Consider the following 26,072-nt stretch of genomic DNA (forward strand, 5'->3'; position numbering starts at 1 on the left):
CCTTAATATTACTTGTCTCGTAGTGACTACCAGTGCGGAAGCATTTAGTAACTAGTACAAGTTTACAGTGGTGACCTCTTCACCTGGCGAGTGTGCTAGGATGGTTAGGACTCTTTTCTAAATACAGGCCTAAGGGGGGTGAGTGGTTCCTTGTGAAGCTAATTTGCACCATAACACAGAGCTCAAAAGCATGATCTTCTAATAGTTTTAATTTAATTTAATTTTTTAAAAAATTTATTTATTTTTTTGGCTGCATCGGGTCTTCATTGTGGCAAGCGGGCTCTTCGTCGCGGTACGGGAGCTCTTCGTTGTGGTGCGCGGGCTTCCCTCTGATTGTAGTGCGTGGGCTCAGTAGTTGTGGTGCGTGGGCTCAGTAGTTGTGGTGTGCGGGTTTAGTTGCCCCGCGGCATGTGGGATCTTAGTTCCCCGACCAGGGATTGAACCCGCGTCCCCTGCATTGGAAGGCGGATTCTTTACCACTGGACCATCAGGGAAGTCCCTAAAAGTTTTAATTTTAGTAATTCAATTTAACTTTAATTTTTAAACTTTTAAAAGGTCTTTAACTTTTAATGAAGATCCAGGTTACTACTAGAGTTTATTTTCCTTACTCTCCCCATTTTTTTTTTTAATACTGGGACTCAAGAAGTGGAGTAAGGGGGAGCCCAGTATTTTGATCATGACAGTCTGTCCAGATAAACGCTGTCCCTGACTTTTACTAAGTAGCAACATGTCAGTACACCGGTGGTTCTCTTTACTTAAGTGGAGGTGGAAGTGTGTTAGACACAGGCCCTTGAACACATGCGGGAGGAAGAGGAGGGTAAAGGAAAGGTATGAGGCACATGGGTCCACTCAGGGTGAAATCTGTCTTGCCCTAAGTCCATGGTGTGTTCTTTGATATTTTCTCTTAGATTGTTGGATGTTGATCTGTTTGGACATTCTCGGGGATTCATGATATGCATAAATCAAGGGTGCAAGAGTACGCAAATATCTGTTAACAGGAATTGTCAAGAAGAAAGTCTGTGAAAGACAGTTTGTCAAAGAGGGGCCATTCCAAGTGGCTAATGAGGTAGCTTTCTTTCAGGTAATTCCAGCAATGGGGAAAACGTCCTTCAGAATTATTTTCTTACCTACTGAAGAAGGAAGCATTGAAAGTTCTTTATTTATTAATACCTCCTCACATGGAGTTCTTTCTTATCATGTAAGTAGCTTTTTCTGTTGGTCATATAATTTGGCTGTTGACGTAATGAAGGAGTTTGGATGTTAAAGAAAAGCCTTTTGGAAATGTTGCCACCTAGTTTATGTCATTCAAATATAAGGCTGCTTAGTTGATGTCCAGCTCACCAGCTCTCCTCCTTCCTCTGCCTCACGGGCCAGGTGACCATCTTTCGTGCAAAGTGCGCGGCTGGAATGCACCTTGGATCTCGAAAGGGTATCAGAACAAAACAGAGAAATCTATCAAACGGTTTTCTAGTATAAAATATAATGGGGTTTCAAAACTCACGACGCTCACCTCCAGCAGTCCAGGAATGGAAGCTTGTGAGGGCAGCCCCTGGAGGTTTTGCTTCCTCCTCTCCCGGGCTCAGGACTGTTTCTGCTCTGGGGACACGGACTGCATGCTTGGGGGCCCGTCCCCAGGGAGCTTCCTATTCTAGCAAATCACTGGGGAGGGAGTGAGAGGAGTCTTTTTGTTGTTGTTCACAGAAATAGTCAGGAATCTTTATCTTAAGCAGTATCTGTGACATCTTTCATTTAAGTGCCAAGATCTATCACTTTTGTGGCTAATTCTTACAGGATTTCATGTAACTTGTGGTCCCATATCAGAAAAGTTGTCTATTTCTGAAGAGATTTCATGCATTGAGGAACATTCAGCTTAAGTACAGCAACTTTTGTTGCATTTTTGTTTTTGGAGGACAAAGATAAATATAATAATTGGATTAATAGTCTTGACGGCCAAGTTGACGAACACAGATTTCCTTTGGGAAGGTATTTCAGCACTATGTCAAATGCGTTTCAAAAGTAATAGATTTTTTTTTTTTTCCTGCAGGTATCTGGCATTGGCACTCGCAGAATCTCTGCAGAAGGGTCTGTAAAACAGCTACCAAATGCTTACTTTCTGCTTCCACAGGTCCAGAGCGTTCAGCTTTCACAAACACAGGTGATTTTAGTAGGACGTTTATTTTGAATGCTGATAAATACCAAACTTTGTAGCCTCCACATTTATGTGTCTTACACAGAGTACAGACAGACCTTTTTACCTAGTCAGAAGTGGGATTTTAACATGTTCCATTTTTGGAAAAAATCCTGGTACATATGGAAAAAACGTATGTATGTAAAGTGTCAGTGGAATCCGTATACTTCTTTTTGACTGCTGTATAGTCCACGGTGTTGATATTACATAGTTTGCTTAGTCCTGTTGTTGGTCATTTGCAGTGTGTCCAGTTTTTCATTATTTTTACCATTAGGCCGTGTACATATTTTACAGGTTTCTTTATTTCTCTTTTGGACTACCTGTTTCCTTGGGGTGTATTTTGTAAAGAGGATTCTGTAGTTAAAGACTACGAACCATTTTATAGGGCTTGTTAATCTTGCCAGGGTGCTTTTCAGGGAGCCAGACCCTCCCTGGTCACTGGTAATGACATTCCTGCAAGCGTCTTTCCCTCTCCCCGCCCTCCTGCCATGAGTCCTGCCTGGGTGTGGCTCAGGGGAAAGAAATGTTTTCAATGTCTTAGTAGGTATATAATGGAACCTTAAAATTCTTTTAATGCGTATTTCATTAATCGCTTATAGGGTTGGCCGTTTTTTCCCTTCGATTATTTATATTTCCTTGCAACTGTGGATAACTGTTGAAATTCCAAAAGCACTTGACCCAACATATGAAGCTTACCACCTTACCTACCCTTTCTTTCTAATGAATAACTAAAGCCCACCGCTCGGACTTCTTGTAGGTCATGGTACCCAGGCTTTCCTTCACCATCAGTCTCACTGCGCCTCTGCTCTGGGCCAGGCATGAGTTGGCACCTCTGTCTCCATGGAGCTCTCATTCCAGTGGGGAGAGGAGCAAAATTAATTTACCTGTAATGTAATGTCTGGGTGCTTTGCCACCCAGTAGGTCATTCTTAGGGATTTAACATACTATTTCCATTTTTTTATAAAATGGAATAGCCCTTCCTCAGGATTTTAAGGAAGATTTCTTTTTATTTGCAAATTTGGATTTGGTTTAAGTTCTAAAACCAGTGGGACTGTATTGAAAGGTTTTAGGCTGGAGACTGCTGTGATCTGACCTGCATTTTGTAAGGGCTTGGAAGGCCTAGTGAAAGTTTAATTTGCATGTGCTGACAGCGAGGGCTTTTCCTATGAGCACTTTCAGCCTTATCTTGGGGCTGTCCTTCAGCAGGGGGAGGGGGGCAACTGGGAATGGCCAGGTTTTCTGGTGACTGAGAGCTTTGAGTGCCTGGTGCCATGTTAGTGGTGATAAAAGCATTGAAACCGAGGCGGGTGTTCAGATTACCTTAGTTAATGCTGTTAATTTAAGGATACGTGGAATTAAGGGCCTCAGAGGCCTTGGTGTGATGAGAGCGTGCCTGCCATCCACTCTGCCTGGCAGATCCCGTCCTTGCCGTGGTGCCCTCTGCCCTGTCCCACATCCAGGCCATCCTCATCTGGGCCACTCTAGCAGCCCCTTAACTGGTCTGCCAGCGTCTGCTTTGGCCCTTTCAAGTCCTCTTCCCCAAAATGCAAGTTGGACCTCGTCAGTCACCTGCTTTCCGTGCATTCCTGTAGGATTTAGGACTTAAACGGAACCCTTCGTGTGGCTGGAAGGCCTTGTGCGGTCTGGCGCTGTCCCTCCCCCGCCTCCCTCCCTCCGCTGCTCACACTGCCTCTTCCCCTCCTGCCCCTGGACCTCCGTGCCGGCCGTTTCCCCAGACGCCCCTCCCCCAGCTTTTCTCACAGTTAACCCTCACTTCATCCTTCCTTTCTCATCCTGAGTTCTCCAAGGATCTTGCTGTCTCTCCCATTCAGTTCCAGACCTCGGTTGGCCTGCAGTACAACTGACTTCCTTCCCCCTTAGGACTCGTATCCGGTGAAATAATCCCACGCCCACATAGTGTGGTTACTTAGCCACTCTCTCTTTCACTCGTGGAGTTTAAGCCCCACGAAAGCGGGGGCCACCTGACTTGGCTTTCCATATCTTCCCGGCCCAGCCCGGGGCCTGCCGTTGGAGGGGCCCATGAACTTGGGCTGAGGGGAGTTTTGGCCAGCTCCCCCTACCACGGCGGTGACTTGGCTTTTCTTGTTTCTGCTTTAGCTGGTACGAAACTTTGTTTTGTTTCTTTTTTCCTTTTTTGCATTTTTATCTATATTTAACAGCTTTATCGAGATATGATTCACATACAACAAAATTCACCCACTTAAAGTGTCCCCCCACTGGTTGTTAGTATACTCACAGAGCTGTGCAGCATTCACCACTCTCTCACAGCCTAATTTTAGAACATTTTCCTTGCCTTAGTCCCTGGCAACTATTACTCTATTTTCTGTCTCTATAGATTTGTCTATTTTGGACATTTCATGTAAATGAATTGTGTGGTCTTTTGTGATTGGCTTCTTTCACTTAGCGTAGTGTTTTCAAGTTTCATCCATGTTATCAGTCTTTCCTTCCTTTTTATTGCCAAATGATATATTGTATAGGCATATACCACATTTTGTTTAAACATTTATCAATTGGTTTCATTTTTTTGATTTGTTTTAGTTTTTTTGGCTATTATGAATAATGTCGCTGTGAACATTCATGGACAAGTTTGTGTGGATGTATGTCTTCTATTCTCTTGGGTGTATATGTAAGGGTGGAATTTTGCTGGGTCATATGGTAATTCTATGTCTCACATTTTGAGGAATTGTCAAACTGTTTTCTAAAGTGGTTGTATCATTTTACAATCTCACCAGCAATATGTGAGGATTCCAGTTTCTCTGCAACTTTGCCAAGGCTTGTTATTTTCTGTTTTTTTGTTGTTGTTTTGTTTTTTATAGCCATCCTAGTGGGTGTGAAGTGATACCTCATGTGGTTTTTATTTGCATTTTCCTTAATCACTAATGATGTTGCGCGTCTTTTCATGTGCTTTTTGATAATTTTTATATCTTCTTTGGAGAAATGTCTATTCAGATCCTTTGCCCATTTTTTAATTGGGTTATTTGTCTTTTTATTGTTGAGATATAAGTGTTCTTTATATATTCTAGATAGTAGACTTTCATCAGGTACATGATTTGTATGTATTTTTCTCCCATTCTTTAGGTTGTCTTTTTACTTTTAATTTTGATGAAGTCCAGTTCACCTATTTTTTATTTGGTCACTTATGCTTTTAGTGTCAAATCTAACAAGGCCTAAGGTTGTAAAGATTTACTCCTGTGTTTTTTTCTAAGAGTTTTATAGTTCATCTCTTGTAGTGAGGTCTGTGACCCATTTTTACTTCACTTTAGTATATAGTGTGAGCTCGGGATCCAAGTTCATTCTTTTCATATGCATTTCCAGTAGTCCCAGTACCATTTGTTGAAAAGACAGTTCTTCCCCCATTGGAGTGTCTCGGCATCCTCCTTGACTGTCTCAGCTTCAGCTCTGTTCCCAATAGTAGAGTCTCTCCATTTTCATTTATACTGGGATCTATGAGTTTAGTCAAGTCACTGTCTAAGGCTGCCCCTGTTGAGCATAGCTCCCCCTATCAGTCAGTCAACAGTTAGTTATTAGATATCATTTCTTGAATGTTCCAGGAAATGATAGGGCAGTGAACACAGCACAGTGTCCCTGCTCTTATGACGTGACAATGTAGAATACATTTCAGAGTTTGAAGGTAAAACTCAATTTTTTTGACTGATCTTTTGTTGGAACCCAGTATTGAGAGGTCTAAATATCAAAAAATATTTCTTAAAAGGCAATTATTTAAATTTCTTTCATTTTTACAGTGATTTAGAAAAAGAAACTTCAAAGTCTTTTTTTCAAGGCTTACTACACCTAGAAACAAAAACAAAAACCTACAAAATTTAGACTTAAGAAATAATTATGGCATTCCTCAGAAAAATCCTGACTATAATATTTTTGCATTTAAACTGCACACATGAAATGCGTTCAAGTTGTGTTTTAAGTGGCTGTAAGGTTGCTGGCTGTCCTTTTCCAGAAAGGAGTATCTTTATTTTGATATTCTTTCTGTCCCGTGTTTTTGTCTACCTTTTGCCTGTGGTCCAGAACCCATAATCTGGGGTGGGTGCTGAGTTCAAGAGGTCCCTTCTCTCAACGGGGCAGGAGGGTGGGGGAAGGAGTGCTCATGACTGAATCTTCTCCAGGACAGAGCTGGAAAGTGCATCCGGTAGAAAGCTAAAGAGTGAGAAGGTTTAGGCAGAAATGAATATGTCCTGAGTCTTTCAGATACAGGGATTGCCACTGGCCTTTGCTCACACATACTTAAAATTGCTTCCTAAGGTAGCAACTAGAAATTTATGTAATCAGAACACTTTTGCTCACTTACCCTTGCAGCTTACCACATGATACCTCACACAGAGGGACTGTGGCAGCACTTGGTTTTGTCTCCTGAGCTGCTAAAAGATTCAGTTAACTATGACAAAATCAAATTTAAATAATGCTAGTAAGACAAAAACCATGGATTTACTTTAGGGATACAAACTGGAGGAAAAATTAAGTACTTCCATGAGGGTCAAAAGCCAATTTCCTCCCTCTGTCTGTCTTTTTCCAAGCCTGTGCTCCTTCCACTGAGCTCACTTGTCTCTCGTTGGATCGTTAAATGAACACCTGTAAAGCCCCAGGACAGAGCCCAACCCCAGGTCACAGAGTATAACTTTACTAAAGCGCCCTGAAAAGGGCATTGTTTGATATTTCATCCTCCTTTTCTGAAAGAGCATACATTTAGGGAAAATGGTCAGATGAAATATGTCCATTTTATTTGATCTTATTTCTATGAATAGGGGGGAAAACAATGTGAACACTTATAATGTCATATAGATTATAATTGGTTCAAGATCTCAGTTTGTTTTTTGGAATAACAAAAAAAAAAAATGTGTCCCTCTTGTGAAATAAACTAGGGTGCCCGTGAAAAAATTGTTAGGTTATCTCAGTTTTTTTGTAGTATGAGCTCATTCCAGTCCTTTTTGTGTGTGTCCACTCATATCTTACTTTTGCATTTTTCCTGCTCAGTCGAACTGGATTAAATGGCTCACTCTCTTCTGCTGAAGCCAAGAGTGTTTGTGTGATTCGTCTTCTGTCTAAATTCGTGCTGGCCGGGAGTTCTCTAGCAGGGGCTGAGTTCAGTGAGAGGAGGGTGTGCATTGCGGCCTCTCTGCTGCACATGCGTGTCTGCTCTGGGGAAGAAGGGGGCAGACATGAGGAATTAAGTTGCCTTTTCACTTAGTCCTTCTTTTTCATTTGTTTTGACGTTTATGGAGTGAGCATTCCTAGCAGACAAGACGTCACTATGACAGTGGGTTTAAGTGAGAATCTGAGGACCCTCTGCTTTTGTTGCAGTCCTGTCATCATTTGGCACCTGGATTATCCCCCAGTCAGGCTTTCTCCCCTCCAGTGCACCTGCTGCGCATGCTGGTGATGTCTTCTTAAACAAAACTATTCGTTATTTCCCTGGTCACTACGCTGCTGGGTCCCTGTTGTTTGCAGGATCCAGCCCAAGCACCCTAGCTTGGCCTACAAGGTCCTTCGTCTCCTGGGTCCAGCTTCTTCTCCAGCCTTGGGGTACCACCCTGCTCTTCTCATCTCTGGGCTCACAAACCTCCCATCACTGCCAGACCGTGCCATCCCTTTGTACAGACTGTCTCCCCTTCATAGGCTTTTCCCCTGTTCTGACTCCAATTTTACTTCTAATTCTGTCCTCTGAGACCCAGTTCAGATATCACCTCCTCTCCAGGTTCCCAGGCCAGTCTCTGCTCTGGTCCCACGACGCTTGGTTCAAAGCTGCTTTAACATTTAGTGTCCCGGGCTGTCTCCCTCTGCTGCTCTTCCATGAGGCTCTCTAGGCCCGGGCCTGTTTCTTTTTCATTTTCATAATCTCAGTATCACCTTAGTGTTTGGTACATTGAGGGCAGCCCCAGAGCTTTTCATAGGTAGATGAGTCAGTGGGCACCCAAGTTAAGAGCCCCAAATAGCATATCTCCAGTCGTAATATCTAAGATTTGTCTAACTTCACCTTTTCACCACATCAACCAGATGACCTTCAACAGATTTACTACCAGGGCAGGTGGTATAATTCTTATTTTAGAAATTGTAGAATGGTCTTAGAGTTTAGGTTACTTGGTGGAGGTTGAGGACAGAGCTGGGATTGGCAGTCCCGGCTCAGTATGCTTTAAATTTTTCCCCAGGTAATGATTTTCATATTGTTGACTTTGTAATTCATGTTCCAGGAAAGATATATGCAAAAAAAAATTTTTTGGCAGCATTTTTATAATGGCAAAAACAGTAGAAACAGCCTAAAGGCTCAACAGTGGAAAAAGGATTTGATAAATTTAAGTATATCAACATAGTAGAATATTAAGTAGTTCTTGCAAGTTACAATTATGATGCTTATGTAGAAATGTCTGACAAGCGAATAGTAGATTATAAGCTAGACTGTACTCTGTGATTGTAATTGTAAAGTATATGGTGGGATGTAATATGTAAATAGAGTTGTGTTAGGCTCATGAAAAAGTAAGAAGTTTTATTTTTTAACGTTTTCTTTAGTGTTGTTTTGGATCCAAGCCATTGAGATTTGAGGAATGTTTCAGTGGTTTATTTGGGCAAAACAGAATATTTGAAGTTGTCATTCTTTCAGAATCTGGCATATAGGGTCACTATAGCAATAACCTTGTCTCAGAGAGTTGAAAGAACTTAAATTATTATTATTGGAATCACTGTAAAATAATATTTATTGTTAAAGGTGGAATTATAAGGCAATATGGGAAACACAGAGAGGCTTTAAATTAGAGGAAAGCCGATGACACACAGTTCCCATGAAGTAACAGTGGATCTGTGTGTCCTAACATAGTATCATAGTATTGAATTCTCTCAAAAGGAGATTGTGACGATAAAAAATTACAGTGTAATTATAAGAAAACACGGAAACCAGAGAAGTAAAAAATTAGAAATAACCCCCAAGACCACAGTCACACTCAACCTAGGTGACCAGGAAGAATATTTTGTCACCTCCTTTCTGAACTTTTCAGAGTGTCTACAGTATCCTGTTACCTGATTGTGTAAAGGAGAGCTTATTTCTGGGGATTGTGTGTGATGTCTGATACACTTCAGACCAGGAGTTGCTGCCCTTTTAAGACTGACACAGCCTGGCTTTGGCACGCTGCTGTCAGGCCCTGTGCCTGCCCGCCCGGGACAGGTGTTGGTGAGGCCTGTGTTGCCAGCCTGCGTGGAGCCTGGTGCCGGCCAGGCTCGGGGAACGTGCCCCACGTTGCTGTCCGGGGATTCGCCTCCTAGGTGCTGATCCCTGTCGAGTAAGTGCGGTGGTCTGGAAGGGAAGCTATAAAGTCAGTGTGGGGAGGAGGACAAGGAACGTTTCCAATCACAGTTCGACAGAGGAGAAATGGAAAGGGGCAGGTTTCTCAGTAACAAATAAGTTGCAGAAGTCTGAACGAGGATCTGGAAATGGAAAATAAAAACAGGGAAAGGTTAAAGGCCGCTGTGGCTGGCTGCCCTGTTTTCCTGATGTCTTACAGGATAAGTTAAATGAAATACACAGATTTTCTGGGTGAGATAGCTAAGAATTCCTACAAATCTGGGTGGGAACATAACGTATTTAATAACATTTATTTGCCTGATAAAAGTTACCTTTTTTAACATAAAAATGTTAGTCTGTCAGACTCTGGAGAGTTATTACCGTATATTAGGAAAATATATGCCGTTACCTACCTGCCTCTGAATGCAGCTTTTAAAGCAAGGAAATTGCTTAAATTTAAATTTTTTTCTTTTTTTTCATTGGAGCCTCCAGTAAGAATGATTCAGTGGCGTGGGAGTTTGGGAAGAGATAGAGGGCTGGTGAATGGGAGACAGGAAGGAAGCTTGGTGAAGCCGCAAGAGGTACCCAGGGGTGGGGCTGTTCCCCTTTCCTCGGCTTCCCCCTGCCCCCCAAACCCCCCAGCCCGTGAAGTCTCCTCCCCCCATCAGCCCCGTTTGCTTCTCTCAAATCTCTGCTCTCTTGGCAGGACAGAACAGTGTTCCAGGAGAGAACAGTTTCTTGGCCCCTCCTTTTTTTAAAAAAAAATTTTGTTTATTTATTTATTTTTGGCTGCGTTGGGTCTTCATTACTGCGCACGGGCTTCCTCTAGTTGCTGCGAGCGGGGGCTACTCTTTGTTGGGGTGCATGAGATTCTCATCGCTGTGGCTTCTCTTGTTGCGGAGCATGGGCTCTAGGTGCGTGGGCTCAAGAGTTGTGGCTCGCGGGCTCTAGAGCTCAGGCTCAGTAGTTGTGGTGCACGGGCTTAGTTGCTCCGCGACATGTGGGATCTTCCTGCACCAGGGCTCGAACCCGTGTCCCCTGCATTGGCAGGCAGATTCTTAACCACTGTGCCACCAGGGAAGCCCTCGGCCCCTCTTTTTAACTCAGCACTTGCTTAGTCCCTTTTTTGCCTCCTGGAGAATTGACTAGTTCCTTACTGAAAGCCCTGAGAGACCCCTGTCTTAGCAAGGATAGTATGCAAAAGCTTTTGTTTCTGTGTATGTGTTTTCCTTTACTAAGATTATAAGCTCCTTAAAGAGCAGGAATCATGTCCTAACCAGTATTTGTTTTCTTATCACCTAGCACAGAGCCTCGCCACGGAACACATAGTAAATAAATGATTGAGAATTGAATAAATGACCTTAAAAAGCAAGGAATTATAATTCTGCCAACATTCACTATATTAGGATATTCTAGAAACTTTTGTTAGAAGACTTGAAGATGCCCAGTAAATAAATAGCACCTCTCTTCCTCAGGTTCTGAACTGGTGGATATATAAGAATCAGAAGCTAGAAAACTAAATTTATATTACTGAGAAGCCACATTCTCCTGTGTCAGCTGACATAAGAGGGTCAGAGTTGCTAACTCCCGGCCCCCAGGTAGACCATGGTGTGGCCCATTGGAAGGGACTTTTTTTTTAGTTGAAGTATAGTTGATGTGCAACATTACATAAGTTACAGGTGTACAATATAGTGATTCACAATTTTTAAAGGTTATACTCCATTTATACTTATTATAAAATATTGGCTGTATTCCCTGTGTTGCACAATGTACCCTTGTAGCTTATTTTACACATGATAGTTTATGCCTCTTAATCCCCTACCTCTGTCTTGCCCCTCCCCTCTTTCCTCTCCCCACTGGTAACCACTAGTTTGTTCTCTATATCTGTGAGTCTGCTTCTTTTTTTGTTTCATTTACTAGTTTGTTTTGTGTTTCAGATAAGTGAAATCATACAGTATTTGTCTTTCTCTGTCTGACTTACTTCACTTAGCGTAATACCCCCCAAGTCCATCCATATTGTTGCAAACAGCAAAATTTCATTCTTCTTCATGACTGAGTAGTATTCCATTGTATATATATACCACATCTTCTTTATCCATTTCCATTCATCTGTTGTTGGACAGTTAGGTTGCTTCCGTATTTTGACAATTGTAAATAAAACTGCTATGAACATTGGGGTGCATGTATCTTTTCAAATTAGTGTTTCTGTATTTTTCGGATATATACCCAGGAGTGGAATTGCTGGGTCATGTGGTAGTTCTTTTTTTAGTTTTTTGAGAAACCTCCATACTATTTTCCACAGTGGCTGCACCAATTTACATTCCCACCACCAGTGTACCAGGGTTCCCTTTTCTCCACATGGTCACCAGCATTTGTTATTTGTGCTCTTTTTGAGGATAGCCATTCTGTCAGGTGTGAGGTGAAATCTCATTGTGGTTTTGACTTCCATTTCCCTGATGATTAGCATTCATCTTTTCACGTGCCTGTTGACCATCTGCATTTCCTCTTATGGAAGGGATGTTTGAATCAAGGACAAACACCCTTACCCAGGATGTAGAGAGAAGGAGAAAAGAAACCAACTCGTCCAATAGCCCCTGCCCTGTCACCCTGCCTGCAGTACAAGGTCATTGTCTGTGGCTCACTAATAGGCAACTGCCTCTACCTTGAGGGGAGAGGAAGGCTTGGGGCAAAGGAACAGCAGTATCAGGAATATTTAGTGTTTAGTGTTTACTTTCCTAATACCGCTCCTCAGTTTTGGACTTTTGACCCTTTGGGCTTACCCGTTGTTAAGCCCATGGCCCTCCCTCTCTGCACGGAGGTGAGCAGACTTCCCGTGGCCGTGCTCCTGCCTTCCTGAGCCTGTTCCTTCTCCCACTGGTACCAGCCCTGCTTTTTCGATCCTCTGTGGACCGCTGGGATGCACAGTTGAGTTTTCCCCTGGAAAGCTCTGAGATGCATTATAATAATTCATCAATAATCTGCTCCAAAGCCACACTATGCCCCAGGTCTGAAGTTCATATCCTCATCTGTTCCCATCCCAAATTCTTTTCAAGTATCCAATAAAGCTTACCAGAGCTTTGAAAGGGGATCAAATAACAGAATTAAGATATTCCAAAAAAAAAAAACCAACCCAGCCTTATAAGGATGCCCCATCACAGAACTGTATAGTGAAGTGAATAAGAAAGTGAATTCTAAAACCAGGCCACCTGGGTAAAAGTCTTGGTCCTGAGAGGTCTTAGCCAGGTTACCTAACCCTTTTTTGTCTCAGTTTATCTATAAAACAGATAATAGCACTACCTCATAGGAGTGCTATAGTTATTGAATAAATGAATACATGTAAAAAGCTTAGAACCTAGTATCTGGCACATAGCTAAAATGCATTTATCACTTAAAAAATTTTTGTATAACCTTCTCCTATTATGAAACTCTCAGGGAGAAATTTAAAATTCAGAGAAGCAATCCTTGGCAAGACATGAAAGTTCAAGGTTCTAGCCCCATATCAAATTATGTTGGCCTGTGAGTTAACATGCAGAGAATTTGAAGTCCTCCCTAATTCCTTTTTTTTTGGTCTTAGCCAGAGAGCTTCTCCATGCCTGTGTGCAGCTGGGGTAACTCCCCCTGCCCCCTGCCCAGGGCTTCTCAGAAAGCCCCCCGCCAGGATGTGCGTGGCTTCCCCAGGGCTTCTCAGAAATTACAGTAGTTCAACACTAAGTCTCTCTTGTCTCTGCTTGTTTCAAGTGGAGCTTGAGTCTAGAATCTTTTTTTTTTTTTTAATAAATTTATTTATTTCATTTATTTTATTTCTGGCTGTGTTGGGTCTTCTTTGATGCATGCGGGTTTTCTCTAGTCATGGTGAGCGAGGGCTACTCTTCGTGGTGGTGTGCGGGCTTCTCATTGTGGTGGCTTCTCTTGTTGTGGAGCATGGGCTCTAGGCACGCGGGCTTCAGTAGTTGTGGCACGCGGGCTCAGTAGTTGTGGCGCACGGGCTTAGTTGCTCCGCGGCATGTGGAATCTTCCTGGACCAGGGCTCGAACCCGTGTCCCCTGCATTGGCAGGCAGATTCTTAACCACTGTGCCACCAGGGAAGCCCGAGTCTAGAATCTTAACAAGACACACAGGAATATTAGATTATCAACCTTACATCCACCAAGTTTGGAGAACATGCCCCCCAGCCCTCAAGGCACTAATTTTGAGCAGAATTGTTCCCAGTACTTCATCTTTGCCAAAGAGAGGGATGGAGGGCTGAAACCATCACCTTGGTTTCAGCCTCAGCTCATGCCAGTTCTGAGGCCAAGACCTGCGCCCTTAAACTCGATGGGCAGAGGTTGCCTGTCTGGAGGCGAATTTGGGGAGGAGCCACCTCCTCTCTTCGGAAGTGACACCGAGATGCTCAGATTCTCGGGTCTGTGCTCACAGTCAGAGCCTTGTGGTGGTGCAGTCCAGTCACCAGGTGTGTCTGTCCTCTCCTTTTTGCAGGGAGCCCTTGTTTCTGGCACTCCTGTGCTGAGTGGTGTCCCCGCTCTGTTAAGGGATGGAGCATCTGTGGGTGGGGACTTTGAGACCTGTTTGTGATGTGGTTTCCGTTAACTGTTACCAGGAGCTCACAGAGGCTTCTGGAACCTGCTTCTTTGGGAAGGTTTTTCCCTTTTCGTCCTGCTTGTTTCAAGTGGAGCTTGTTCGCAGCAGATTCCTGGCGGGGAACTGCTGTTGACACTCGGGGAGCTTGGGGCCCAGTGGGGGTAGCTCCTGGCCCCCGAGCCCCGCGCTGTCTCCCCCAGCTTGTGCGTGTGCCCTTCTTTGTCTGTAGGCTGTGTTCTGCCTGCAGGATGTGCTGGTCTCTTCCTGTCCCCTTTTCCTGTCAGGGAGGCTTAGATGAGTTTCTTGCTGTTTAACCAGCTGCTTTTGCTGGTCTCTTTTTCCCTAATGCTTGTAAGCTACTGCTGTTTGCTGGAATTGATGCATTCCTTTTTTTTTTAGACCTTTTTCTTTCCTTTTTGGTCTAAATCGACTTTTTCCTCTAGGTGTTCCTCTAGATATTTTCTTGTGAGTTCTCCCAAAGCAAGAGAGATACAGTTGCTAAGTTTTGGGTCTGCCGAATCTTCTTCTCTTCCCTGCATTGGGTGCTCTTACATTGGAGACATTCTCCCAATAGACCAGCATCTAATTTAGGGCTGGCATCAGTCTGTCTTGTTCTCCCTGGTTCCCCTTTAATAGGTTTCCTCGATGCTGTGCCTTCTCTTAGACTGAGTCCTAATTCCATAAACTTTGCAAGTGTGTTCCCTCAGGGCACAGGCAGTGACAGTCCCTCCACCTGCTGTGCTCCAGCATCTTCGTCTGATCTCCGATCTCCGCGGCTACCCCCACCCCTCACAGCCTGTCCAGAGTTTGTGTAACCCTTGGTAGAGCTGTGTCAGTCTTTGGAGATGAAGGTAGGTCCTCAGTTGCTCTCACTGTGGGTTTTGTACCTGGCTTTAGAAGTGTGTTTCTCCACAGTTCCTAGAACTGAATCCTGGTTCCTCTAGGAGGAGCAATTCCAGTCCTCTGAGATCTTGCTTGTCTTCCTTTATTAGAGGTTTTTTTTTTTTAAGGCTCAAACAAGCACAAAGATATTGCTCCCTCACTTGAGTTAGACTCCAGGCTGTCCCTGTCTCTGTCTGTTGAACCGGGTGTCAAGGTCTCCTTTTCTGTTGCAGCTCTGTCCAGTTATTCCCCAAGATGTCAACCTTTCTCCAAAGGGTGGCCCTCTCTCCCTCCTGTTTCATCAATCTGCCTTGCTTTTTTTTGTTGTTTTGTTTTTGTTCCTCTTGTCCTGATAGGAAGATGAGAGAGCGTTTCTCTAAGCTTCTAGCACCTTTCTGATTTCCGGAATGAGCCTAATCGTTCCAAGGACAGCCCTTAGTGGTTGCCTTCTTCGTGCATACAATAATTTTGTCAAATTGCTTTTCTGACTCAACCCAAGATGACAGCATATCTCTTTAATAAGGTTATCCTTATTGCTTCTTTATTTATAAAATCTGCCCCCATCTATGTATCTTCCACTTTGGATCTTGAAAATCTGAAGCAGCAGTTAGCATTTAGGTGATTAATAGCTGTAGGGCCAGGGAGTTGGAGGGGAACTCTTGAGTCTGTGGACCAACCACATGAATTTAAAATAAACCTTCTCACAGTTCCGACTCGTATCCATAAAGGTAAGGCATAAAAAGGAACAGAATTTGGAGCAGCCTGTCTATATTGCCTGCCTGGAGTTGGACCCAACACAGTTTCTTCAAGATCGGGCTATAGAAGCACCAGATAGTATTCTGGAAGCTCTCTCTATTTTGAGGAGAGCCCTGACTGGGACACCATTTTGTTTTGGTTTTGTTTTTCCTTCCCCCGCCCTTTCCCTTTTCTTTTCTTGTGGTAAAATATGCATAACACAGAATTTACCATTTTAACCGTTTTAAAGTGTACAGTTCAGTGGCATTAATTATACTCACAGTGCCATGCAGCCATGACCACCGTCCACTTCCAGAACATTTTCGTCTGCCCAAACTGAAACTCTGTCCCCCATTAAGCAGTGATTCCTCATTACCCCCTCCTCTCAGCCCCTAGTAAACATTATTCTACTTTCTGTCTCTATGAATTTGAATATTCTAGGTCCCCTCATACATGGACTCATACAGTATTTGTCCTTTTGTGACCGACGTATTTCACTTAGCTCAGTGTCTTCAAGGTTCCTCCATGTTGTAGCAGGTGTCAGAATTCCCTTCCCTTTTTTTAAAAAAATTAATTAATTTATTTATTTATTTTTGGCTGCATTGGGTTTTCATTGCTGTGCGTGGGCTTTTCTCTAGTTGCGGAGAGTGTGGGCTACTCTTTGTTGTGGTGTGCAGGCTTCTCATTGTGGTGGCTTCTCTTGTTGTGGAGCACGGCCTCTAGGTGCACGGGCTTCAGTAGTTGTGGCATGCGGGCTCAGTAGTTGTGGCTCGTGGGCTCTAGAGCACAGGCTCAGTAGTTGTGGTGCACGGGCTTAGTTGCTCTGCGGCATGTGGAATCTTCCCAGACCAGGGCTCAAACCCCTGTCCCCTGCATTGGCAGGCAGATTCTTAACCACTGTGCCACCAGGGAAGTCCTCCCTTCCCTTTTAAGGCTGAATAATATTCCACTGTGTATATATCCTGTGTTTTGTTTATTCATTCATCCATCAGTGGATTTCGGAATGTTTCCATTTGGCTACTGTGTGTAATGCTGCTGTGAATATAGGTGTACAAATACCTGTTCAAACCCCTCCTGTCACTTTTGGGTGTAAACCCAGAAGTGGAACTGCTGGATATTGTAATTCTGTGTTTAAATTTTTGAGGAACCACTGTACTGTTTTCCACTGCAACACCCTTTCTTTCACAGCCTTCTCTGTGCCTACTTAGGTCAAAGCCGTGCTGTATTGCTCAAGGGCAAGCCACAGCAGCCTGCATCACAGAGCCTGAACTTGTGCCGAGCCTGGGTCCAAGCTCAAGGGCTGAGCCAGGCCTTCAGGGCTCACTTGCGATTTGCTTAAGGCCCAGCGGCAGCCAACTGTATAAAAATAGCTGCTTGTCTTTGGATCGCGCTTCTGTACGCTGCATGACCTACCAAGGTGGAAATCCCACATGGCTGTCCTGGAACTGCCAGCCCAGGTTGTGGTCGTTAAGGGCCAGCTGCCCAAGTGTAAAAGTCCAGGGTATTGCACAACGCAGGCCACTGCCACTTGGTCCGACCAAAAGTATTAATATTTCACTGTTAACTTGTTCTTCACATTGTGTTTTGTCTTTAATGGTTTTTGGCACATTTCAGGGGGGTGGGAGATGGTGTGCAGTAAATGACCCTTCTATCTTTTCTTGGGTTCTGAACCATTTATGAAATAAGACAAGAAGAATTTGAAACATTTAAGACAAAAAATCCCGTCTCTTGGAAACCAAAGGATTGGGGAAGAGGAGTTTCCCTTCTAATAACTTTGATGTGGGGAAAATGCTTCCTAGAAGCATTTAAATGATTTGTTGTGGAATTTTACTAAATGAATGCATGAATTGTGAATGAAAAAGCAAATGCTCCCTTTTGAGGGCCTGCTTCATGCACTGTGATTGGCATGTGTATCGCATTTAATGCTGGTAGCATGGCTGTGAGTCCATTAACTGTTTTATACAAGAGAAAGCTGACTCTTGGAAAAGGTAGGGATTATCCCCAAGGTTTCATCTTCAGTCCGTGTTGACTGCAAAGCCACTTGGCCACACTGCCTTTTCTAAAAAGATGTGGATAAGGAAAAATGTGATACATGTGCTTTTTTTTAATGATAAAATTGATTTTTATTTATGTCTAATATTAAATTATATATTGGAAAGAAATCTGTTGCTCTGACCAAGTACTATTCACTTTCTTAATTGGAGTCTAATTGCTTTACAATGTTTTGTTAGTTTCTGCTGTACAATGAAGTGAATCAGCTTCATTGTACATATATCCCCTCCCTCTTGGACCTCCCTCCCACCCCACCCCCCATCCCACCTATCTAGGTCGTCACAGAGCACTGAGCTGAGCTTCCTGTGCTTTATAGCTTGTTCCCACTAGCTATCTATTTTATGCATGGTAGTGTATATATGTCTGTCCTAATCTCCCAATTCATCCCACCCTTCTCTTCCTCCACTGTGTCCACATGTCTGTTCCCTACGTCTACATCTCTATTCCTGCCCTGGAAATAGGTTCATCTGTACCATTTTTCTAGATTCCACATACATGCGTTAATATACGATACTTGTTTTTCTCTTTCTGGCTCACCTCACTCTGTATGACAGACTATAGGTCCATCCATATGTCTACAAGTGACCCAATTTCGTTCCTTTTCATGGCTAATACTCAACCCTTTTTCCCTTAAAACAAATAAAAACAACTCATTTTGTCCGGTTCTTAGGGCTTTACAAATATTTTCGTGAGTGGGTCTGACAACATAGGTAGATATTGTTTCAGTGGTTACAGATCTGAGACCAGAAGGTTAGTGGTAGTGGTGAGGGCTGAAGCACAACTGCTGGTTAATATTAGGGTGAAGCAACCGAACTCAGCTGAGCCTGTCTGTTATGCAGGAGACACTAAATTAGGAGTTCAGTTAAAGAGTGTGAGTGTCGTGTAGAAGGGACCCAGGAAAGCACTCATTTTATACAAAATGATTTGCTGTATAGAATGTATTGTACGTAGCACCATATGTGTGGGCCGCTGGCTGGAATGGTCACATGGCTTATGTGGGCTCTGTGTTCCTAACTGAGACACACGTGGGTATAAGAGACTTACCTTTGTAAGGGCCTCTACAATTTAGCATTCAGAATTGTGAAAGGGAAGAAAACTGAGAAGGAGAAATCTCAGGTTGGGATATATCTAAGTAATTTTTTTATATTTCATACATTATGTTCCTGAAATGAACGGTTTTCATATGTGGTCAATACTGGGAACATCATAATTTCAAATCTGTTGTTCATTCTGTCTGGATTAATGCATTATAGACTCTCATATACTCTTGTCAGGATATGGTTTACTCTTGCTAGTGAAAGTCATCTCAGATGACTTAGAACTTTGTCTATCATTTTCTTTCCTGTTTAATTGCACACAGCCCCCCAGAATCACACTCTGCCCCTGGCCTGGTACACAAAGACCAATTTTTTAGCAAGTAGAGGAAGGTGATTTTTTTTCTCTTTCATCCCATTCCCTAAATTCATACGTCTTCTCCACAAAATACATGCCATACAAAAGAAGTCTTAACAGGGATATTTTCTTGACTGTTACATTATCTCCTGGTATGGTTTTCTAAGACATATTTTCATGCTGAAGAATTTTTAGGCTTTTAAGTACCTAGGAGAAATGGACTTGGCCTGTTCCAATTTACTTGGAAAAAATACTTATGACTTATGTTAAAAGACCTGCTATTTTTTTTTTCCTGTTTTTCTACTAACTAACCTTTGATAAGTCATTTAACCCCTCCAAACCACATCTTTTCCCATCTTCTAAAATAATATCATACACTTATGTGAAAACTACTTAGGGGACTTCCCTGGCGGTCCAGTGGTTGAGACTTTGCTTCCCAATGCAGGGGGTACAGGTTTGATCCCTGATCAAGGAGCTGGGATCCCACATGCCTCAGGTAACAGAAGCAATATTGTAACAAATTCAATAAAGACTTTAAAAATGGTCCACATTAAAAAAAAAAAATCTTAAAAAATACTACTTAAGGAAGTGTTACTTCTTTTAGCTGTCAAATTTAGGAACTAATTTATTAAAATAATGTGGGAGGTTTCAAAAGTAGAGAAGTATGTTTTTGTTTGTTTTTCTTTTATAATCTGCCCAGGCACACTTCTGCATAAGGGGTCAAAACAAATGTCAAAACAGCTGGGGTCCTTCCAGAGGTAATTTGCAATCCCAGTGTGCCTGTGCTTGCTCCAGGTGGCTCATGTTTTGGTTATAGTTTCTGATTTTAAGTCAAGATTGCAATACTTTTGTTCTTTTGGGAGAGAAAGACATGAACATTTAAATTTCTCTTTGGGAAAAATCAGCATGCGTCAAGGGCAGTTTGGAGGTGTAGGAACTCCCCCTGGTGGGAGTCTGAAATATGTTGTACAACAAATGAAACAATATTGTAGTTTATTTTTGTTATGTTTTCAGCTAACAGAAGAATCTTACTTAACATGGTAAATTATAAATTCATTCTTGGTAAATTATAAATTCATTCATGGTAAATTATAAATTTGTCATCAAGAATGACAAAATATTGGGCTTTAAATCGCATCAAATCACTGTGCAGATAGGATTTTTAATCATGTTCAAAGTCATAATTTTGAACTTTAACATAATTTCAACATGTGAAGAAATATTTTAGGCAAGAAAATTGCCTTGTCAGGTTAAGACCTATAGTTAAATTGTTGTAGATGAAACAAAACCCAACTTAGTTATAAACGTATATGTTGAAAGTGTGTTGATATGGGTGTTTCTTTAAACTTTTTTGGGGGAAAGTTTCAGATCAGAAGCACATGCCAGATATCAGGTTTTGCTTCGTGCTGTTATTTTAGAGCCGTTGTTTATTTTTAGTTTCTTGCCCCTTTCAGGCTTGCATCTTTCAAGCAAACATCTGTGACTGTGCAGCCACTTCTCTTCCGTCATCAGCTGTCTGTTGAGTGCCAGTTAAGTGGCAGGCATTGTGGTAAAAGCACAGATGGGGGCTTACTGTCTGCTGGGACAGGCAGACCTTGAACAGGTTGCTGCAGTGTAATGAGGGGCGTTATGGAAGGTCAGGTAAAAGGCGGTGTGGATATGAGTGATGGCACTTACCCCCTGGTGGTGTCAAGGACGACCTCCCTGAGGATGGTATTTAAGCTGGGACATGAAGGATGAATCAGGTTTAGGTAGATGGAGGGGAGGGTGGCTTGGGGATGCGAGTTCAAGGCGAAGGAACAGCACATTCAGAGGTTGAAGGCCAAATGGAGCAGCAGAAAGTAGACCGGCGAGGCTGCAGCGTAAACAAGGATGTAGAGACAAGGCAGGTGCCCGGGTTTTGTAGCTACAGTAAAGGACTTGGGGCTTTGGCCGAGCAGGAAGTTTGTGAAGGGTTCTAAGCAGGTAGTGGCGTGAGCTGATTTGCTTATTCGTAAACTCATTCCTGGTGCAGTGTGGACAGTGGAGAGGAGAGGGCAGAGGTGGACGCGGGGAGACTAGGAGGAAGTTGCTGTACCAGCCTGCCTGCCCGCCTCCCCCTCCCTCCCACGAGGGCAGGGGTCCATCAGCTTTTTCTGTAAAGGCCCAGAGAGTAGATAGTTTTGGTTTTGCAGGCCATACTCAGCTCTGCTGTCGCAGCACGAAGGCGGCCATAGGCACTCTGTGAGAGAAGGAGCGTGTCTGTGGTTCCAGCAAGACTTCATATACAAACACAGGCCGCGGGCTGGATTTGGCCTGCCGGCATAGCGAGTTGACCCCTGATCCTTCAGGTGTTTGTTAGGAATAAAGGGAAGTGAACGGATCCAGGGGCTGCTGAGGAGGTCCAGTCAGCAAACCTGGGGTCTGGGTCTGTTTGCTGGAGCTGAGTGAGGAGGCGAAGTGAAGCTGGTTTCCAGGTTTCTGGCTCAAACCACTTTATGAGTAATGAGACCTACAGCAAGGGCCTCGCTCTCTGGGCGTGGGTGAGGATTCAGAGGGGCGCCCAGCCGCTGGTTGCCTGCGTGGGTGTGCGGAGAGGCCTGCGCTGCTGAGATGAACGTGGGCGGCTTCAGCGTGTCGCAGACCCCCCGCGGGAGAGAGGGAAGGGGGCCGAGGTGGAATCTGGAGTGACTAACAGCTGGTGCCCGAGGAGGAAGAGCCAGCAAAGCAGGAGCCTAAGAGGACAGAGGAACACCGAGAGGAGGCGACGTGGCGGAGAAGGGTCGGGCCAAAGAGCTTTCTATCAGATTTGGATATGAGGGGGTCACTTATAACTTTGATTAACGCAGCTTCAGGGAGTAGTGGGCTTTCTTTGTGTATGTCTTTGACGTGGGGCTTGCTCACAGAAAAACATATTCGAAAATCTAGCTCTTCCTTAAGATTTGAGGTTCAGTTTACAGGTGGTATTACCCTAAGTCTAGCTGATACTAGCAATTACTTTTTAAAAGAGCCTTTGGTTAATGTTTGGTCCTATTTACAAGCTTGGTTAAACCCCCTAACTATTTTTTACTACACTTTAAAATGTAATGTGAAAAAAAAAAAAAGTAACGTGCTGTGGTTCCTCGGCATCTGTGGGGGAATGGACCCAGGACCCCCCTCGGATACCACACCCCAAGGAAGCTCAAGTTCCTTCCGGTCTGCATCCACGGAACAGAGGATCAACTGTATTTTATTCTTGTTTTATACATTAATTGCTGAATGACAATTGAAGTGGTTAAAAATGTGTTTTTATATAATGTACTTAGGTAGTTCTTATAAATCTAACAAATTAAACGTAATTGTGGTGATTCCACGTAAAACGAAAGTCAGCCGAGGATTTGGGGAATGCCTTCTCACCTTGCTGAGATTTTCGGGTGTTCCGACTGTGACTGCCAAGCCAAGTGCCTTGTTTATAACCACTATGCGAGACACGTCACACTGAACAGAAGAGGAAATCTCACAGCGGAGATCCTTTAGATTCACGTGCTGCACTACCTGACTTTTCTGTGTATTCGCCGTCTGCTGCCCCCACCCTCCCACCCAAATGGCTGTATCCCTGGATTGACTTCGCATTTCTTTGTCCTCACAGTATGTCGATATCATCCCATGTGGCTGTTAAGATCTTTGAACTTTATGAAATTCTGCAGTCTTTTCATATACTTTTGTCTCTTCCATCCACGTCTCTTCCACACATGAAAAATGATAGCCGGTTGAATTTTGGGCGTTTCCTATGGTTTTCTCATAGCGTCTAAGCTCACTCTACAGATGGGAAGCAGACATCAGAACCGTTGATTGGCTCTTACTGGGTGAACCTACTTTAAAATAAGAGCAGACTCCTACGTTGGAACAAAATGTTTGAAAATTATAAGAAATGCCAAACTACAGTGTTCCTGTGTATATTTAGAACATATTTATCTGCTTATTGCCATAATAGGAATTTTCATGTTGCCCAAGGGAGAGCTTATGATTTCCATTAGATGTAAGCTCAGTGACAGAAAAGATTTTTCTCTGTTTTATTCACTATTGTATTTCCAGTAAATTGAATTCTACCTAGCATTTAGCAGACGTTCAAATATATGGTGAATGAATGAAGAAATGTCCTTTCTGAATAAATGATAGATTGTTTATTATTGGCAGTAGATTGTGCCTTTTGCTTCCTTTTAATTTCTTTCTCCCCTTTTTTCTTCTTTTAGGCAGAAACCACTAACACTAGCCTCTTGCAAGTGCAACTGGAATGCAGTTTACATAATAAAGTGTGTCAGCAACTGAAGGTAAAATAAAAAATTTAGTGTTTTCTTCCTGCCTTCCTTCCTGCCTCTTTGCTTAGAAATAAAAAATAAAACAGCATGTTCTGTTCTCAGAAATGCACATACCCTTACCTTAAGTGCTTTTTCCCCGTGAAGTTCAAAGCGAAAAAATTCAGATGATATTTTTGAGTTTTTCCTTTTTTTCCATCCCTCCGATCTCAGAGTTGCTATGTGGAATCAGATGATGTTTTACGGCTACAAATGAGCATAATTGTAACAATGGAAAACGCCTCGAAAGAATTTGAAGAAAACACACAAGATTTGTTAGATCATCTCTCTATTATTTATGTAGCTACAGATAAATCTGAGACCTCAGGTAAGGTGGAATCTTTAAACTTTTCTGTTACAACATATTTTGATTAACCTGCATCATCATTCTATATCATTTACTTATAGATCGTATCATTGCAATCCAAGACAGAGAGCCTTTGCTTTCATTATTAACACAGTGCAGTAGTAACTGGTTCTCGATCTGCATCTGCTAGTAAGGCTGTATTATTTTGGGGTAAATTAAGTGACAATGGACTTCCCTGGTGGCGCAGTGGTTAAGGATCTGCCTGCCAGTGCAGGGGACACGGGTTTGAGCCCTGGTCCAGGAAGATCCCACATGCCGTGGAGCAACTAAGCCTGTGTGCCACAACTCCTGAGTCTGCGTGCCACACCTACTGAAGCCTGCGCACCTAGAGCCCATGCTTGGCAACAAAAGAAGCCACTGCAATGAGAAGCCCGTGCACCACAACGAAGAGTAGCCCCCACTTACCGCAACAAGAGAAAGCCCGCGTGCAGCAACAAAATAAATAAACAAACAAATAAATAAATAAAAAATAAATTAAGTGGCAACGGCAAACCATTCTGTGTTTCCCTGGGAAGAATTTTTCTTGGCGTTCTGAAGATAGTAAACTAATTAAATGGGCACGACAATCTAATATAAATATTCACGCAGTATTTGAAGTCTTGTGTCTCTTGTTTCTGTTTTACTGATTTGCAGAAGCTCAGTTGACCAAATCATGCTGTTTATATTTTTAATAGTTGGTTGTCTGCTGCTTATTCCTGGATGCCTGATCAGTAAGAGTAGTGTGAGTTTCAGTGTTCATTTCTATGAACTTTATCTTTGAAATTGTGTGTCCTACTTACCAAAAATAACCTAGTTTATCAGTTTACGTTTCTAAGAGGTTTTGTAGGAGACACATATGATCCATGTGATTTATCATGTGGGGTTTGCTCTTATCCATTGGTTATCAAGACAGTTCTGGTAAGTGAGAGTGTGTGTGTATGTACACACACATACACATTCAGAGAAAGAAATGGTACCAAAATATAGTTTTAAATTGGCAGTCTTAATTGTTGGTCAAACATTGTTTACTTTCCAGTCCTCAGAACTGACTGTAGTAGACATGGGTCAGCAGGAGAGCTTTCCTGTCCTTGGGTTCATAGTTTCTGGTGATTCCCAGAATGGCCAGGTAGACATCAGTGTAGAGGAGACTCCTGTCCCATGGGGAGCACTTCTGTTGGTGAGGATTAAAGGGAAGCCTGCATTTTGAGATCCAGGGTTTTATTTTTCCCCAGTGTGGTTGTCAAATAAGGAAATGAGGGGCTGTCTAATCAATAGGAGACCTTAACTTTATTTGAAGCTGTCCAGTTGGTTAGTTTCATCCAGGGGAGTAGTACTATGACCCTAAACTCAGACTTTTTCTACTGGTAGTTCATCATTTAGAGAGCCTGTGTTGACAGGTCAGTCTTTTTGCCAAGGTCCTTTTTCTTGTGACTTAATCAACAGAAAATAGCTCCTCACTTCAATTTTAGTGTTGAAAAGTAAGTTACATTTTTTTATAGAAATATGTAATGTGATATTTTAACTACTATATTAAGGTGTGAGAATGAGATGGCCCTTTCTTTTAATCTCATTGCTCTGATTCTTTTGGACAGATGATTCGGCAGTGAATATGTATATATTGCATTCAGGAAACAGCCTTATATGGATACAGGTAATTGTAAATACTTTCGTAAAGTGTAGTTTAAACTTACAAGTGTGTATTTAATTGCAGAACATGAGGATTTTTGAGAAAACACTTGTCTCTATTATCTTTTGCTTTCATTTAAACCCATTCTCCCTTGCTCGAGCCCATATTTGGATGAAGCTTGTCAGCACCCCTTCGTACCATTATAGACACGTGTGCTGAGCAGTTGTTCTGTATGCCAGTCTGAGCTACTTAGTCATTTTAACAGGGTTGATTCAAACTGGATCAGTCTTCTCCAGCTAAGAGCAGTACTGTGGATTGTTTTTTGTTACAGGATGTACATCATTTCTCACAGAGAGATGCCCTGTCTCTGCAGTTTGAACCAGTACTCCTACCTACTTCCACAACGAACTTTACAAAAATTGCCTCTTTTACTTGCAAAGGTACAGATTTTAAAAATATTGGAGATTATCTTTTTATTTTCATTATCCAGTTGTTATGCCTGCAGTTCTTTCTGTGAAATGACTCACAACTACAGCGTAGGCAAGGCTTTAGGAAGTGAATGGGCTCAGTTTCAATTCCACAGACTTAACAGTTATAAGAGGTCGCATGATGGAAGAAGTGATGGTGATGCTGCTTTTATTCTGCCACATGTGCAG

General features: G+C 42.7%; 1 protein-coding gene across 13 annotated transcripts in view; it reads left to right on the forward strand.

Moving 5' to 3' along the window:
• The window catches only part of TMEM131L (transmembrane 131 like), a 158,465-nt gene that overhangs the window by 76,313 nt on the left and 56,080 nt on the right, over positions 1 to 26,072 (forward strand). For 9 of the 13 annotated variants that reach the window (XM_036852648.1, XM_036852650.1, XM_036852652.1 and 6 more), the window contains 6 exons: positions 1,082 to 1,198; positions 2,045 to 2,155; positions 23,342 to 23,419; positions 23,618 to 23,771; positions 25,382 to 25,440; positions 25,748 to 25,856. In XM_036852648.1, coding sequence (XP_036708543.1) covers positions 1,082 to 1,198; positions 2,045 to 2,155; positions 23,342 to 23,419; positions 23,618 to 23,771; positions 25,382 to 25,440; positions 25,748 to 25,856 — 628 coding nt within the window. Of the gene's footprint in view, positions 1 to 932; positions 1,199 to 2,044; positions 2,156 to 8,348; positions 8,368 to 23,341; positions 23,420 to 23,617; positions 23,772 to 25,381; positions 25,441 to 25,747; positions 25,857 to 26,072 lie in introns of those variants that run through there. The other 4 variants (XM_036852658.1, XM_036852660.1, XM_036852651.1 and 1 more) reach the window with 4 other exon arrangements.

The sequence above is a fragment of the Balaenoptera musculus genome, chromosome 5, assembly GCF_009873245.2.
Source record: "Balaenoptera musculus isolate JJ_BM4_2016_0621 chromosome 5, mBalMus1.pri.v3, whole genome shotgun sequence".
NCBI classification, from domain to species: domain Eukaryota; kingdom Metazoa; phylum Chordata; class Mammalia; order Artiodactyla; family Balaenopteridae; genus Balaenoptera; species Balaenoptera musculus.